The sequence below is a fragment of the Sorex fumeus genome, unplaced genomic scaffold (genome assembly GCF_029834395.1).
Source record: "Sorex fumeus unplaced genomic scaffold, SorFum_2.1 ptg000063l, whole genome shotgun sequence".
In the NCBI taxonomy this organism is placed as follows: Eukaryota; Metazoa; Chordata; class Mammalia; order Eulipotyphla; family Soricidae; genus Sorex; species Sorex fumeus.
The window spans coordinates 50,589,058-50,602,572 of NW_026606120.1; the positions used below are offsets into that span (position 1 = coordinate 50,589,058).

At 54.0% G+C, this 13,515-nt stretch overlaps 1 protein-coding gene across 1 annotated transcript in view; it reads left to right on the forward strand.

Moving 5' to 3' along the window:
• The first annotated feature begins 3,184 nt into the window (after positions 1-3,184).
• RAB11FIP4 (RAB11 family interacting protein 4) overlaps positions 3,185-13,515 on the forward strand; it is a 100,855-nt gene continuing 90,524 nt past the window's right edge. The window contains exon 1 of the mRNA XM_056126831.1: positions 3,185-3,482. Coding sequence (XP_055982806.1) covers positions 3,324-3,482 — 159 coding nt within the window. The 5' untranslated portion in view covers positions 3,185-3,323. The remainder of the gene's footprint in view (positions 3,483-13,515) is intronic.

The window sequence follows — 13,515 nt, forward strand, 5'->3', positions numbered from 1 at the left end:
CACTGTATTTAGAATTCCTAAGCCTGGGGCTAGGGGAGATAGTACAGAGGTAAGGCACTGCCCTTACATGCTGCTAACCCCAGCCTGACCAAGAGCACATGCGCACAGAGCCAGGAGTAAGCCCTAAGCACTGCTAGGTGGAGCCCAACACTCACCTCCTAAATGTTGAATTTCATTTTTTTTTTTGCTTTTTGGGTCACACCCGGCGATGCTTGGGGGTTACTCCTGGCTCATGCACTCAGGAATTACTCCTGGCAGTGTTCAGGGGACCATATGGGATGCTGGGAATCGAACCAGGGTTGGCCATGTTGGCTGCGTGCAAGGCAAATGCCCTACCCACTGTGCTATCGCTCCAGCCCCACAAACATTGAATTTCAAAGCATGACTCTTAATGGTCTTTAATAACCTCCACGTGACATTTGTATGGCGTCTGGGTTTCCCCTGGCTGCTGAATCAAACTACCTCAGACACTGGCTGAGAGCTGCAGATGCTCACTGTCCCTGGGAAGGTGACACATGGGTGAGCAGCGCTGTGCCCCCTGCAGAGGCCCTGGGAGAGAAGCTGTGCCTCATCAGCACCTTCTGGGGGCTGCCGTCATTCCTTGGCTGCTGGCTACATCTCTCCCACCTCCGCCCCTGCCCATGCTGTTTTCTCTGTACTCCATCTGCCCCGTGCCTCCCTCGTCAGAGGATCCCTGGCAATTAGCGCCCACCTGGACAATCCCGGGCGATCACCTCCAGATCATTCATTCAATCATATCTGCAAAGTCTCTTTTCCCATTTACCAGGTAACATTTGCAGATTCCAGGGATGAGGACACAGGCATCCTTGGGATGGAGGTCAGGAGCCAGTGGAGGTGAGGGTGAGGTAGTGGTGGGGGAGGAACAGGGTGGGGTGAGGAGGGGCAGAATTTTCAGCCATATTTGTCCAGGTCTTAACGTATTCCTTCTTCTGGAAGCTTCAATGTTTGGGAGCTGGGAGTCAGAAATGGGAACTGAAGCCTCAGGCTTGGGTCACTGTCATGCCTGCCAAGAAGGTGGACTTTCATGCCCACTGCCCAGACCCTCCAGTGATAAATGAGGAATAGGAGACACGGGTTCTGAGAACATGCAACTGCGTCTTGTGGCCTGGCTGACCTTCACATGTCTTACCTCACTTCATTCTTCTAAGCTGTGGTAACCCCATAGTCTGTCACCTCCCTGTAGAGGCAGGGAGGGAGGGCATGGCCCAGGAAGGCCCTGCGGGAGGGGCCACTGCTAGGTATCTGGAAGGAAAGTGTTCAGAGGAAGTGAGGTGAGGGGATACCCAGGTGGAGGGAGGCAGGAGGGAGCTGAGAGGTGGGGAGAGATTGAGACAGGAGGGACCCGGAGCCTGCTGGGAGGTTCTCAACAGGGGAGTGATCAGCCCAACCATGTCCACCTTAGAAAGTCAGCTGCTCCTTGCTCCCTTAAGGTGCTGCTAAGGTGCTGTAGGCTCCCCTGGGGGTCTTCAGGTCACATGAAGAGGAGTGGGGCTCCTGGCGACCCCCTAATCACCTTCCAACCGTATCACCCTCCAGATCACAGCTGGCTGGAGCCTGAAACTCAGCTGCGTTTGGCTGCGTTCTGGGTCAGGTCTGAGCCCATTGACCAGGAACCCCTGTGAGCTGTGAGCGGCACCTTCCAAGGGTCTGTCTCAGACTCACCAGGTGCACCCCCTCCACCTGCCAGCCAGTCGGTTCTCAGATCAGCAGGGCGACGGCTTCCCCTTTTCCTGCACCTCCAGCAGGCCAGTACAGCTTAGGTGCTCAAACGGAAGTGTGTGAGCACCCCAGATCCTGATGTGAGGTACAGCCCACGCCCAGTGAGAGAGGCAGACATGGACCATGCAACCCTCCCCACCACCACCACCACCACAGGGTAAAACTGCAGAAAGGGAGGGAGTGAGAAAGGGAGCTTTGGCTGTGTCACCATGGCGGCTGTAGGCAAGGCAAGCACCTGAGCCCTGAACTATCTCTCCCGGACTTTCTCCCCTGGACTGTCTCTTTACCAGCAGGGCTTTGCAGGGGGAATTCCAAGGGTTCCAGGGACAGGCAGCTACCTCCAGTTCCCACACCTGGTCTATGTCTGGTGCATGTGGAGCTGGAAAATCCAAGAAGGAAACTTGGTTTCTGCAAATGGGACAGGGACCACAGACATGTCACCTCTGGCCTGGTGAGGGGAGCTGAGAAGTTGGTCAGGACATTGCCCTGGCGGGCTGGGGGTGGGGGAAATGGATACTGCACCAACAGATAGTATAAGCCAAGCAGGTATATGGACTGGAATTTAGTATAATAAGCAAGGTGGAGGGATTATCAGAGAAGGCTTCTAGAGGGAGGAGTCCTCTGAGCCAGAAAGCAGAAGGGCAGCTGGATTCAGTCAAGGCAAGTAGTGGGGTCGAGGGCCACACAGAGGGAGGAGGAGAGGAGAGCGAGAGTCCTGGGGGGGTGTTGGGGGCGGAGGGGAGCTGTTGGCGTGGGGCAGGATGCCTGGTGCAGCAGCTGCCTTGCAGGCTCTGAGCAGACTGGGTGGTGGGGGCGGGGAGCTGGTGCTGCCATGGGGGGTCTGTGGCCCCTCCGTCTAGGTGTGCGCTGGGTGACCCGCGGGGACAAGCGTCCGGGAAGACCGTGAGCCCCATCCCTCTCCGTCCTCCTCCGCGCCCAGCACTTCCCGGCCTGGGGGTGACCCCGGGCTCCGGGGAGGGCTGTGCAGCCCCAGGCGGCCCGGCTCTGTCCAGCGGTGCGCTGGCTCTGTGGCATCCGGGGCCCCGCCGTGCGGCCTCGGCCGTGTGCAAGACCCTCTCTGTGCTTCTGCTTCCCGGGGACCGCGTGTGACTGTGGCAAAAGTGGGACGCGCCTAGAACACGCCGGGCCACGGGCACTGCCCGGGCGCTGCCGGGTCCCCGCCAGGGCGGGGGCGGCGGGCCGGGGCTGCGGGTGCGAGCGGGGAGGGATCCGGCGGGCCGGGGCGCGGGTGCGAGCGGCGGAGAGGGAGCGATCGGCCGGGGCGCGGGTACGAGCGAGGAGGGAGCGGGGAGCAGGGGCGCGGGTGCGAGCGGGGAGGGAGGGATCCGGCGGGCCGGGGCGCGGGTGCGAGCGGGGAGGGAGCCTGCGGTCCGGCGCGGCGGGCGCGGGTGCGAGCAGGGAGGGCGGGGCGTGCGCGCCCCCGCCCCGGCTGTCCCCGGGTGCGGGAGCGGCGCGGCGCGGCGGGGGAAACGGAGTCAGCGGCGGCGCGCGGGGCCTTTGTCTGCGCGCGGCGCGGGGATGGCGGCGGCGCGGGGCCCGGGCTAGCTGCGGGGCCCGCGCGGATGGCGGGCGGCGCGGGCTGGGCGGGCGCCCCCGCGGCTCTGCTGCGCTCCGTGCGCCGCCTGCGCCAGGTGTTCGAGGTGTGCGGCCGCGACCCCGACGGCTTCCTGCGCGTGGAGCGCGTCGCGGCGCTCGGGCTGCGCTTCGGCCAGGGCGAGGAGGTAAGGCCCGCGCCCCGATTCCCCGCAGCCCGCCGCGCCCCGCCCCGCTGCCCGCGGCGGGGCGCGACCCCCTTCTCGGAGGGCCCCTCGCCGGGGTCCCCCCACCCATCGGACCCCTCTTTCGGCCGCCGGCTCCCCGGCCGAGAGCGTCACGCGGCGTATCCTAGGGGTGGGGTGGGGGTGCTCTGCTCACGCCCCTCCCCCGCCGGCGGGCCCAGGGCTCCCCTCCTCGGGGTCACAGAGCTCTCAGATTCCGGCGGCTCGGCTCGGATGCCCCTTCCCTTCGCTCCCCTCCCTGTGCAGGGTGGAGAGCCGTGTCCTGGCGGTGCGGTGGGGAGGTGCGCGCCCCGCTGGAGGACTCTTGGGGTGTTCCACTGGGGCGGCGGAAGGAAAGAGGCACCCAGTGACCCCCTGTCATGCGGGGCTGCACAGACCTGGCCGGCTGCTGGCACTGTTGGCCCCACAGAACCCCCAGAGCCCGGTATAACCGCAGCTGGGGGATGTCTCTGGGGGGAACGCGTGTCTGTTGGGGCAAAGGAGACTCGGTGTGGGTTGTTAGCGGGGCTGGAAGCAGAGGATCCCTAAGGAATGGCAGTAAATGCCCAAGACACCGGTGACCTCTCATGCCTGGGCACAGGGGCTGAGATCTGGGGCCAGGGGTAAGCGTCACCCCCACCCTCATGCTGTCCCAGTGCTCCCAGTGACAGAAGCCGAGAGCAGTGAGTTCCCACTGGACTATGGCTGTGGGCTGTGTAGGGGCAACTGGGGACCCTGGGGCTCAATTGGGCACTTCCTGGGACAGCTCGGGCCCAGAACACCAGGCCCAGAAGATATCAGGGGCCCTGGATTCTTGTCTTCTCTACCTGACAATGACAGTTTAGCATGTTTGGGGGGCATGGCCTGGAGGGGAGTCTCCAGGGGAAGGAAGCTGCGGGATCAGAAGCTCATGGCCATCAGAAGCAGGCCCTGCCCTTTGGGGCTCCGCGGGAGACAACTGCAGATACCCCATCCCCCTTCCCTGCAGACACCCCCTTCCCCCCACCGCCCTCCCTGCTTGTGGCTCCTCAGAGATGGGCTAAGCCGCCTGTTCCAAGGGCTAGTGAGCCCCTCTTTCTCTCCATGGTCCACCTCTGGCTGAACCACAGCCCCTCCATGGGGGGAGGGTGCTCCAGAACTCCCTGGAAGGAATGAGCCAGCCCCCCACCTCACCCCCAGGCTGAACAGCTCCTGTCCAGTCCGGCCTTCTTCTGCATGCATTCTAGAGCCAGCCTTGCCTGTCACTGTCCCTGGGGTTGTACACAGGGACTTAGGAGCTGCCTCTGTGTGATAGCCTTTGCATATTTAAAAACAGGTCCTGCTCCTGCTCCCCTCTGCACCCTCCCCCATCTCCTCCAGGCCACACTCCCCTGCTCCTGGCACCCCCGGTCACTGCCACACCACGTCCTTCTGCTCCAGGGGCCAGACCTCTGGCTGCTGGCCCGGGAGCTGTCATCCATGGTCCATAATTATGTGACTCAGTTTTCCCTAGAACAATCTTGATTGGGGCCAAGAGAACCCCAGAACCAGGCCAGCCCCTCTGCCTCACACATGCACACAGTGATCTGATGCAGGGCTGCCTTTGGATGGCACCCTCACTTTTCACTTGTTAAGTTTTTGTTCCCGGACAGCCCCCCCTTCCCCATCCAGTGGTCTTTCTTAGAAATCTCTGTGAGGGGCCAGAGCAACATATGGCAGGGAGGGTGTTTGCCTTGCACTTGGCCAACCTGGGTCCAATCCCCGACATCCTGTATGGCCCCCCGAGTCTGCCAGGAGTGATCCTTGAGGGCAGAGCCAGGAGAAAGCCCTGAACACATCTGGGTGTGTTATCCCAGAAAAGAAGAGAAATCTCTGCCAGCCTGGCATTCCTCTTCACTCTAGATGAGGGCCAGCAATTTCTTTCTTTTTAAAGTCCAATCTTTTATTATTACAGAAGCAGTTCATTTGTATATTTTGCAGCAAATTAGAAATACGGGCAAGCAAAGAGTATTATGTCCCTGTCTCCAGGGAGCCCCGCTGTGACTCCTTGATCACATCCTTCCAGAGACATTTCTCTGCATCTATGTAGATTGTCTCCTTCAAATGAGATCATGCTGTGCATACTGTTTTGTAACCTGAATTCTTTTCCAGTAAATGATCAGCACTTTTCTGCTTCAGTAAATTCTCATCTCATCTAATATACAGAGACCTGATGCAGAGTTCCCTATTCGGCCCAAAAATGTCCGTTTCGGCATTTGTCTGGCACCATTTTTCTCCCCACAATGGCACCGTGTGCCTGTTATTTGCACCCTTACATTTGCTTACTACAAGGCATATAAAAGGTTCTTTAAGTAACCAGGTCTTGTCGAAGAGGTAGGGCTTGTGCTCTGTGTCAGTTTCTTGAAGTCTGTTAGTCTCTGTTCCTATTATGTTTCATCTGGTTCGCTTCATCCCATGTGTCAGACAGTTGGGAGCATTTTAAATCCTACCAGCCTTCTGCTGCCTGCAGGAGGAGGTTGGAGAAGTGGGTACCTTGTGACTGAATCTACTGGGCAGATCGGAAACCCGGGCAGGACCACGGACAGGGCCCGAGGCTTGTAGGAGTCTCTCAGCCTGTCGCCTGGGTGTCAGAGTTTGCAAACCTGCTGATCCCATACTCTGTCCAGTCCTCATGTGCATTACAGGTGGGCACTATCCTGTCCCTGCAGCCAGGGACCCCTTACAAAATAAGGTGCACCAAATTTCTATTTTTTTAAATCAGGCTTCAACATTGAGAACCCAGCTTGGCTGGTACTGGAGGGTGAAAAACAGATTAGCTATGTGGTTTGGGAAACTTCTGGCTTCTGGGAGTGCCTGTTCACATTTTACCACCCCCCCCCCCATGCCAGTGATACCAGAACCAAATGCTTTTCACTAACAGGCACAATAGATTGCAAAGCATAAAATAGCTGTCTGTGGGAGTATACTGGCATGCATGAATGACTTTAAAACTCTATACTGAAGAAAGTGCAGTGACTTGCGTTGAGACCTGCCTGAGTGTCCAAGTTCAGATGTTTGCTGAATTGGTCCTTGGCAAGCATTGTCTGGTCTGGGAAGAGGGGGAGGAGCTACTTTATGAGGAAGAAGCCTGGCCAACCCGAGGCCCACTGGCCCCCAGGGTCATCAGTGGTGCTATGTATGTCATACAGAGAGTTTGTGCCCTGATATGATGGGGTGGGATAGGCCTTTACCTCCCCAAACCCATCAGCCTTATCTAGGAGACTAAACATTAGACAGGCCCCAGCTGAGGGACATTTCACCTGATACCTTGCCAACAGTTCTCAGAATTCTCAAGGTCATGGACTGACAGTGAGGAAAGTGTTTGCCTCACCTGCCAGAAGTGATCCCTGAGCACAGAACCAGGAGCACTGTTAGATGTGGCCCCCCCAAACAAAGATTTTTTTAAATTAAAATTGTCAGGGTCATCAAAACCAAGACCTGAGAAACTGCCACCACCGAGCAGGGCATATAGGGCAGTGGAGTGGGAATGAGCGTTCTTCCTGGGTGTGGAATCAAGTATGGGCTTGAGTACTGACGTTTTCTGCGTGCATTTTTGGTCCCTCAAAAATCCCCTCATTTATTTTATTTTGGGCATTGTGCCTGGTGATGCTCAGGGGTTCCTCCAGGATCTACACCCAGAAATTACTCCTGGTGGGGCTCAGGGAACTATACAGAATGCTGGAGATCGAACCCAGGTTACGCACTGTACTATCTCTCTAGCTCCCAGAATTCCTGGTATATTGACTTAGAAATGAGAGTAGGAAAAATAGGGACTTAGATGGACATATGTGAGCTGGTCATGTGAGATGGGAAGTTTTTCCTTGGAAGGGATGCAGAGCAGCTCACCCCAACGCAGGCAGCAGCTCCCTGATGAGCTTAGTACCCTGAGCCCGTACTGACCCCTGACTCTTGCTTTTTCCCCCCTAACCTCCCCTGGCCTGAGTTTGCTCATTCTTTAAAAGAGGACAAAATACAGCAGTCCCTTTCCTGTGGAGTGCTGTGGGCCTCCATTCGGTTGGTGTGAAGTGCGCGGTCCAGCATCCACACAGCCGGCTTCTACTGCACATTATCAGACAAGCTGCCATTAGTTAGCTCTGAGCCTCTGGAGAAGCTGTCATGAACCAGGGTGTCTGGGAGGTGGGGTGAAGATCTGGTCCCAGGAACCAGGATGGTGTCCCAAATGAGAGGAGCACATGTTTGGGACCCGCAGGCCCAATCTATGGGAGGCGTGGTCTCCTTTATGCTATTGGGGAGGCTCTGGGGGCCATCAAGAACTCCAGGCCCAGCAGTGGCCCATCAGGACCCATGTGACTAGGCTCTGTGTTCCTGGCAGTGGTCCCAGGGTCCCTGAGAGTTGTTGGGGAGGCCCCTCTCAAAAAATGCAAACTTTGGGGCTGGTCTTCAATTTCCTTCCTACTCTCCTTGTCCATCCCTGGGCTTCCAACCTCTCTTGCTTCTGTTCAATCATGCAAAGGCCTTGACAACTGTCAGAGAGAGTTTGGGGGCACCTTTCTGTTCTATAATCTTCTCCCCAGGTCAGTTTGAAACCCAAAACATCCCTCTTTCTAGAAATGGAAGCTAAAGTAGCTGAGCAGTGTCTCTGCCATTGGCTAGCCACGAGTGATCATTTCCAGATCATAGATGGTTGTGATCCGGTGGATCACAGACTTCTGTGATCTGGTGGATCACAGACTTCTGTGATCCGGAGCCTCTCCTTCCTGCTGAAGGGGGAGCTTCATCCCAGCGTCCTGGGAGTTCTGTTGAAGGCCAGACCTGGGCAAGGGAGAGAGAAAGCTGACAAACAAAAACTGGAAGAGGAGTGAAGTTTACCCAGCACTTAGACTGTTCTAGAACAGTTCTGCCCACCAGTAAGAGCTCACTCACCCCACAGCAGGGTCCTTCAGACCAGATGAGGCTCTTGAGCTCGATTCTCATGCAGGTAACTGAGATATGTCTCCTAGCCTAGGGAACCTTGAACTTTCCACTCGTGTTTTTGTCTGAAAAATGCAACACAGGCAAGTCACTACCAAAAGACCTGAAGTTGGTTTTGAGTTAGTTTTTGATCCTTGTGTGTTCAGAAACCTTTTACCACTACTAGACATTTCACATCTCCCACATTCAATAGGGTCACAACTCACAGTTTACAAAGCTCAATCCTAGAGCTCCATCTGCTGCTTATCCTTCTAGCCAACTACCCAGCTACCCATTCAATAACAGCTCTTTATGCATTCGCTTTCCTTCCTTCCTTCCATCCATCCATCCATCCATCCCCATCCATCCATCCCTCCCCCCACCTATCCACCTGCTCCACCATCTTCTCTGTCTGTCCATCCATCTGCCCTTCAATATGTGTATCTACCATCAAGATCCCAAGGACTCGCCTATTTAGAGTGTGACAAGTGGCCATGTGTGGTGAAGGCACAGGAAGCTCAGGGAAGCTGAGATGAAGCCGGGGCAGGGCCCAGAGGGTGTCCTTTTGTGGGTTGTAAGAGTGGGGTGGTCTGATTATTCAAGGGTAGGAGATACAGCCCTCCTTAGAGTAAGCTGGTTCTATCTCTCACTCCCACATGGGCCGCAGGGGTTGCCATGGGCGAAGGCCTTTTGGAAAGCAAAAGCCCAGATTACTCTAACAGCAGTTAGGCAGCTAGAGAGATGGTAGAGAAGGTAAGATGCTTGCTTGTGTGAGACTAACCCAGGTGACAATCCCTGGCACCCAACATGTTTCCACCAGGAGTGATTTCAGAGCAGAGCTAGGAACAAACCCTTGAGCGCTGCCTAGTCTCTCTCTCTCTCTCTCTCTCTCTCTCTCTCTCTCTCTCTCTCTCTCTCTCACACACACACACACACACAAACCCACTTGTGATGGATGACGCACAATCTCCCTGTCTGTGGATATTATACCCCATCTGGCCAGACTGTTGAGAACGGAAATAACATAAAGACCCTGCTGGCTTCAACTCTCACTCCTGCTGCACTACGTGCCCTGCATCCTGCTGTTGGGACAGTGCACCCCAACAGCCACCGCCCTCCTCCATTGGGCGTGAATGGGCACAGTGAGTCATGCTGACCACTGCCATATTTCTTGCTCCTTCCCCCATCAAAGAAACCCTGAGATCCAAGAGGTTCAGTGAGTTGTCCAAGGTCTTACATGATGTGGGAGTGCAGGGATTCAAACCCAGCCCTGCAGTTGGGAGTCCAGGTACTTCTAGGGCCAGGGCATGGGAGGGATGGGACTGGAGAGATAGTACAGTGGGTAGGGTGTTTCACTTGGACACAGCTAACCCAGGTTTGATCCCTGACATCCCAGTTGGTCCCTGGAGCCCACCAGGAGTAATTCCTGAGCACAGAGCGAGGAGTGGAGCACCACATGTGGGGACCAAACTCCCTGCCCCACCCCCTTGTAGGGGGTAGGAGAGAAGGAATGATCACACTGAATTTCAGAAATGTGGAGATGTGATGCTAAAGAAAACTCAGTTCATGGTTTCACCTGTTTCTAAAATATGGGGTGGTCGAGGTTTGGGGGCGCAGCCGCACCTGGAAGGAGCTATCATTCCAAGTAATCATCTGTTGTGCCAGCAGGCAGATGACAGCTCGGGGCGGGGGGAGGTACTGCTGCCACTGTGCACAGAGTCAGGTGTCCCCCCACTGCCAGTTCCCATGTGATCAAAGAGCTCTGACAAGCTTTTTCTGGCTCATTTGCTGCCAGGCATCTTCCCCTGTGCTCTTGCATGCTGGGCCTGCGACAGAGACCAGACTCCCAGCCCACCACTGTGCCCGCAGCCTGCCACATTCTGTATCTCACAGGGTGCGCGGGAGCCTTCAGAGCAGGGGTTACACAGGCCTGCCCGACCAGCAGTCCCAGCCCGCACTCTGACAGCTGAAAACTACCACTTTACCGCATGTGGGCACTATCGTAAGTGTGTGGTGATCCTGCTGAGCCTTGGTACCAGGGCCGGGGGGGTGGGCTGCCTCTTCCACTCTCTTACATTCCTCCAGAGAGTATTGCTCCCCAATTTCAGCTTCGAGGTGGGGGATATCTGGATGAGGAGGCCTCTTTTCCTGGGGTTGCTCACTCTGCTCCAAAATGGAGGTCTTAGTTCAGGCAGGTAGAAGGGCTGGGCTGGGGACCAGCACAAGTGTGGCTGGGATGTGAAGAGAGTCCCGCAGCCTGGCACTGGGAAAGCACCCCCCCTACACACACACACACACACACACACACACACACACACACACAGACTCCATGCTACGCCTCCTCACAGTGAAGGAGACTCCTGTCCAGAAGGAGAGAGGGCAAATGAGGGGACTCACTTGTGGTAGACTCAGGAGATCAAACTTGGCTCCAAGCACCATACCCACTGTATAATCTCTCTGACTCTATTGAACACACCTCTTGTGATAGTTTTCACCAAAGGGAATTTTCATTTGGATCTTTATACTTTTAACAAATTTTATTTATTGTTTGGGGGGCCACACCGGTTGTGTGCAGGGCTGACTCCTGGCTCTCACACCTAGGAGTAAGGATGGGTTTGGAGGACTCAGGGAATCATATGGGGTCCCGGGGATTGACCCTGGATCGGCTTAGTGCAAGGCAAGCGCCCTCCCCACTGTGCTATCTCTCCACCCCCAGGTCTTTATATTTTTTTCTTTATATTTTTAAGTCAATGCACATCTCAGTATTTTTTTTCAGTACTATTCATTGTTTCTTGTTGTTGCTTTCCTTTTTGTATTTGTTGATTGTATTTTATGCCTCAAAATTATTTCTGCATATGACTATTTATTTTTATTGTTTGGTTATTTATTTGAGGGCTCTGGGTCACACCCGGCAGTGCTCAGGGTGGCTCGCAGCAATACCCAGGGATCCATGCAGCGCTGAGAATGGAACCCAGGCCTTCTGCATGCAAAGCCTATGCTTAGCCCTTTGAAGTATCTTCCATATCATATCTGCTTTATTTCCAATTTAAATTACTGTTTCTTTAGTGGTTAGGAATGTCCCAACTCCAGCATGAACAAATACACTATTTTGTTTATGACTCGCATTTGTAAAAATATTAACTTTCTTCTGCTTGAGGTTTATTATGAGATTTGTCCAACATTCATTTGTATTTATAATTTGCATTTATCTCTAAGCTAGTCCTGAGCTCTGTTGTAGTCTTTTCTTTTTCCTTGCAACTCTTCTGGACTCTGTTTTTTCCTTTCTGTTCCCCTCCCCGCCCCCCACTCTTCGTTTGGAAGTGTTCAAACCCTGAAGGCTGAAAGAATATGTGAGCATCGCATTCTTCGCCCAGATTAACAATTGACAACATTTGGCTGCGTTTGCTTTTTCTTTCACTCTCTTATTGCTGATCTGTTTCACTGTCATCCACCTCCTCGAGTGGGACTTGGCTTTTCAGGAGCATTTTAAGTAAATGGAGACATTCTGACATTCTCTTGTAAACACTGGGTATGAATAGAGTTGCCCCTGTCTAATGCCCTGCTGGCATCACAACCTCCAGTACCCCACATCACAGTAACCCAGTGATGGCCCTGCCATTTAGTCCACATTCACACTGCTCCAAAATGACCACTCTAACTGCTTTGATCTTGCTTTTTTTTTCTTGTCTCAACTATTTTTTTTCTTTTTGGGTCACACCCGGCGATGCACAGGAATTACCCTGGCAGTGCTTGGGGGACCATATGGGATGCTGGGAATCAAACCCGGGTTGGCCACATGCAAGACAAACACCCTGCCCCCTGTACTATCACTCCAGACCCTTGTCTCAACTTTTTTATTGTTATAAGAAAAACTTTGATCACATTACATCTATCTAAATCTGGGGGTAAGGACCCAAATCCCTTCCTTGCTTATTACTATACTGATAGGATCATCCCTTTTTAAAAATAATTTATTGGTGATAAAACTAAACATATCCTCCATTGTAGCCCAGCCTCTTCTCTGGACAGGCTGGTGTCTTGTTTTACTAATTGATTTGTTTTTTAATTTAGTGTATTAAAGCACTGTGATTCTCAGTTACGTATAGTTGAGTTTGAGACACAGTATTGTAGCACTGATCCCACCACCAGTGTCAGCTTTTCTCCAGCTTTCGTTTTGTTTTTCAGGAGGCCACATAGTGCCAGGGATAAACCGGGGCGCCCACATGCCTCCAGCGCTGGCCCTAGCAGAGGCGGGGCTTATTCATGTCAGTGTTTGATGGCCCCCAAACAAAACAAAATAAAGAAATGTGAAGAGAAATACATGTTCAAGAGAAACACAGCTTCTCCAGAGAGGAAAAAATCCACATTGATTTTTTTTTTTGTGATTTTTAAACCTTCCTGTCACTAATATCTAGGAATCCAACTGAGTCATGTAAATGTTATCTTTATTCTTCCCCTCCTCTTCCCTTTGTCACTGTGTGGAGTCTGGGAACACACCGGTAGTGTGCTGGGAGTTCGCTTTGTGACAGCGCCAGGGAGTATACTCCTCAAAGTGGAGCAGTATGGTGATTTGGGTCTGGCTGGCGGATGCTGTGCCACTAAGCCACGCCCTTGGCTGCTCTGTACGTTCATGTTCCACTGTGACTATTATTTTTTGTCATTGTTGTTTTTGTTATTGTTTTCTTTCCTTTTTGGGTCACACCCAGCGATGCACAGAGGTTACCCCTGGCTCTGCACTCAGGAATTGCCCCTGGCGGTGCTCAGAGGACCATATGGGATGCTGGGAATTGAACCCGGGTTGGCCGTGTGCAAGGCAAATGCCCTACCCACTGTGCTATCACGCCAGCCCCTAGTTTTTGTTTTGAGGACACACCCGTCAGTGCTCAAGGCTTACTTCTGGCCCTGCAATCAGGAGTCACTCCTAGTGGTGCTCAGGGGACCATAAGGGACACTGGGATCTACCAATGGGTATGATTTGTTACTTTTAGTGGTTTTTTGGTCCCCCCCCCTCTGTATTTTCTAGATATCATGCCCTTTTCAGAAAGTACTAATTTTATTTGTCTTCTTG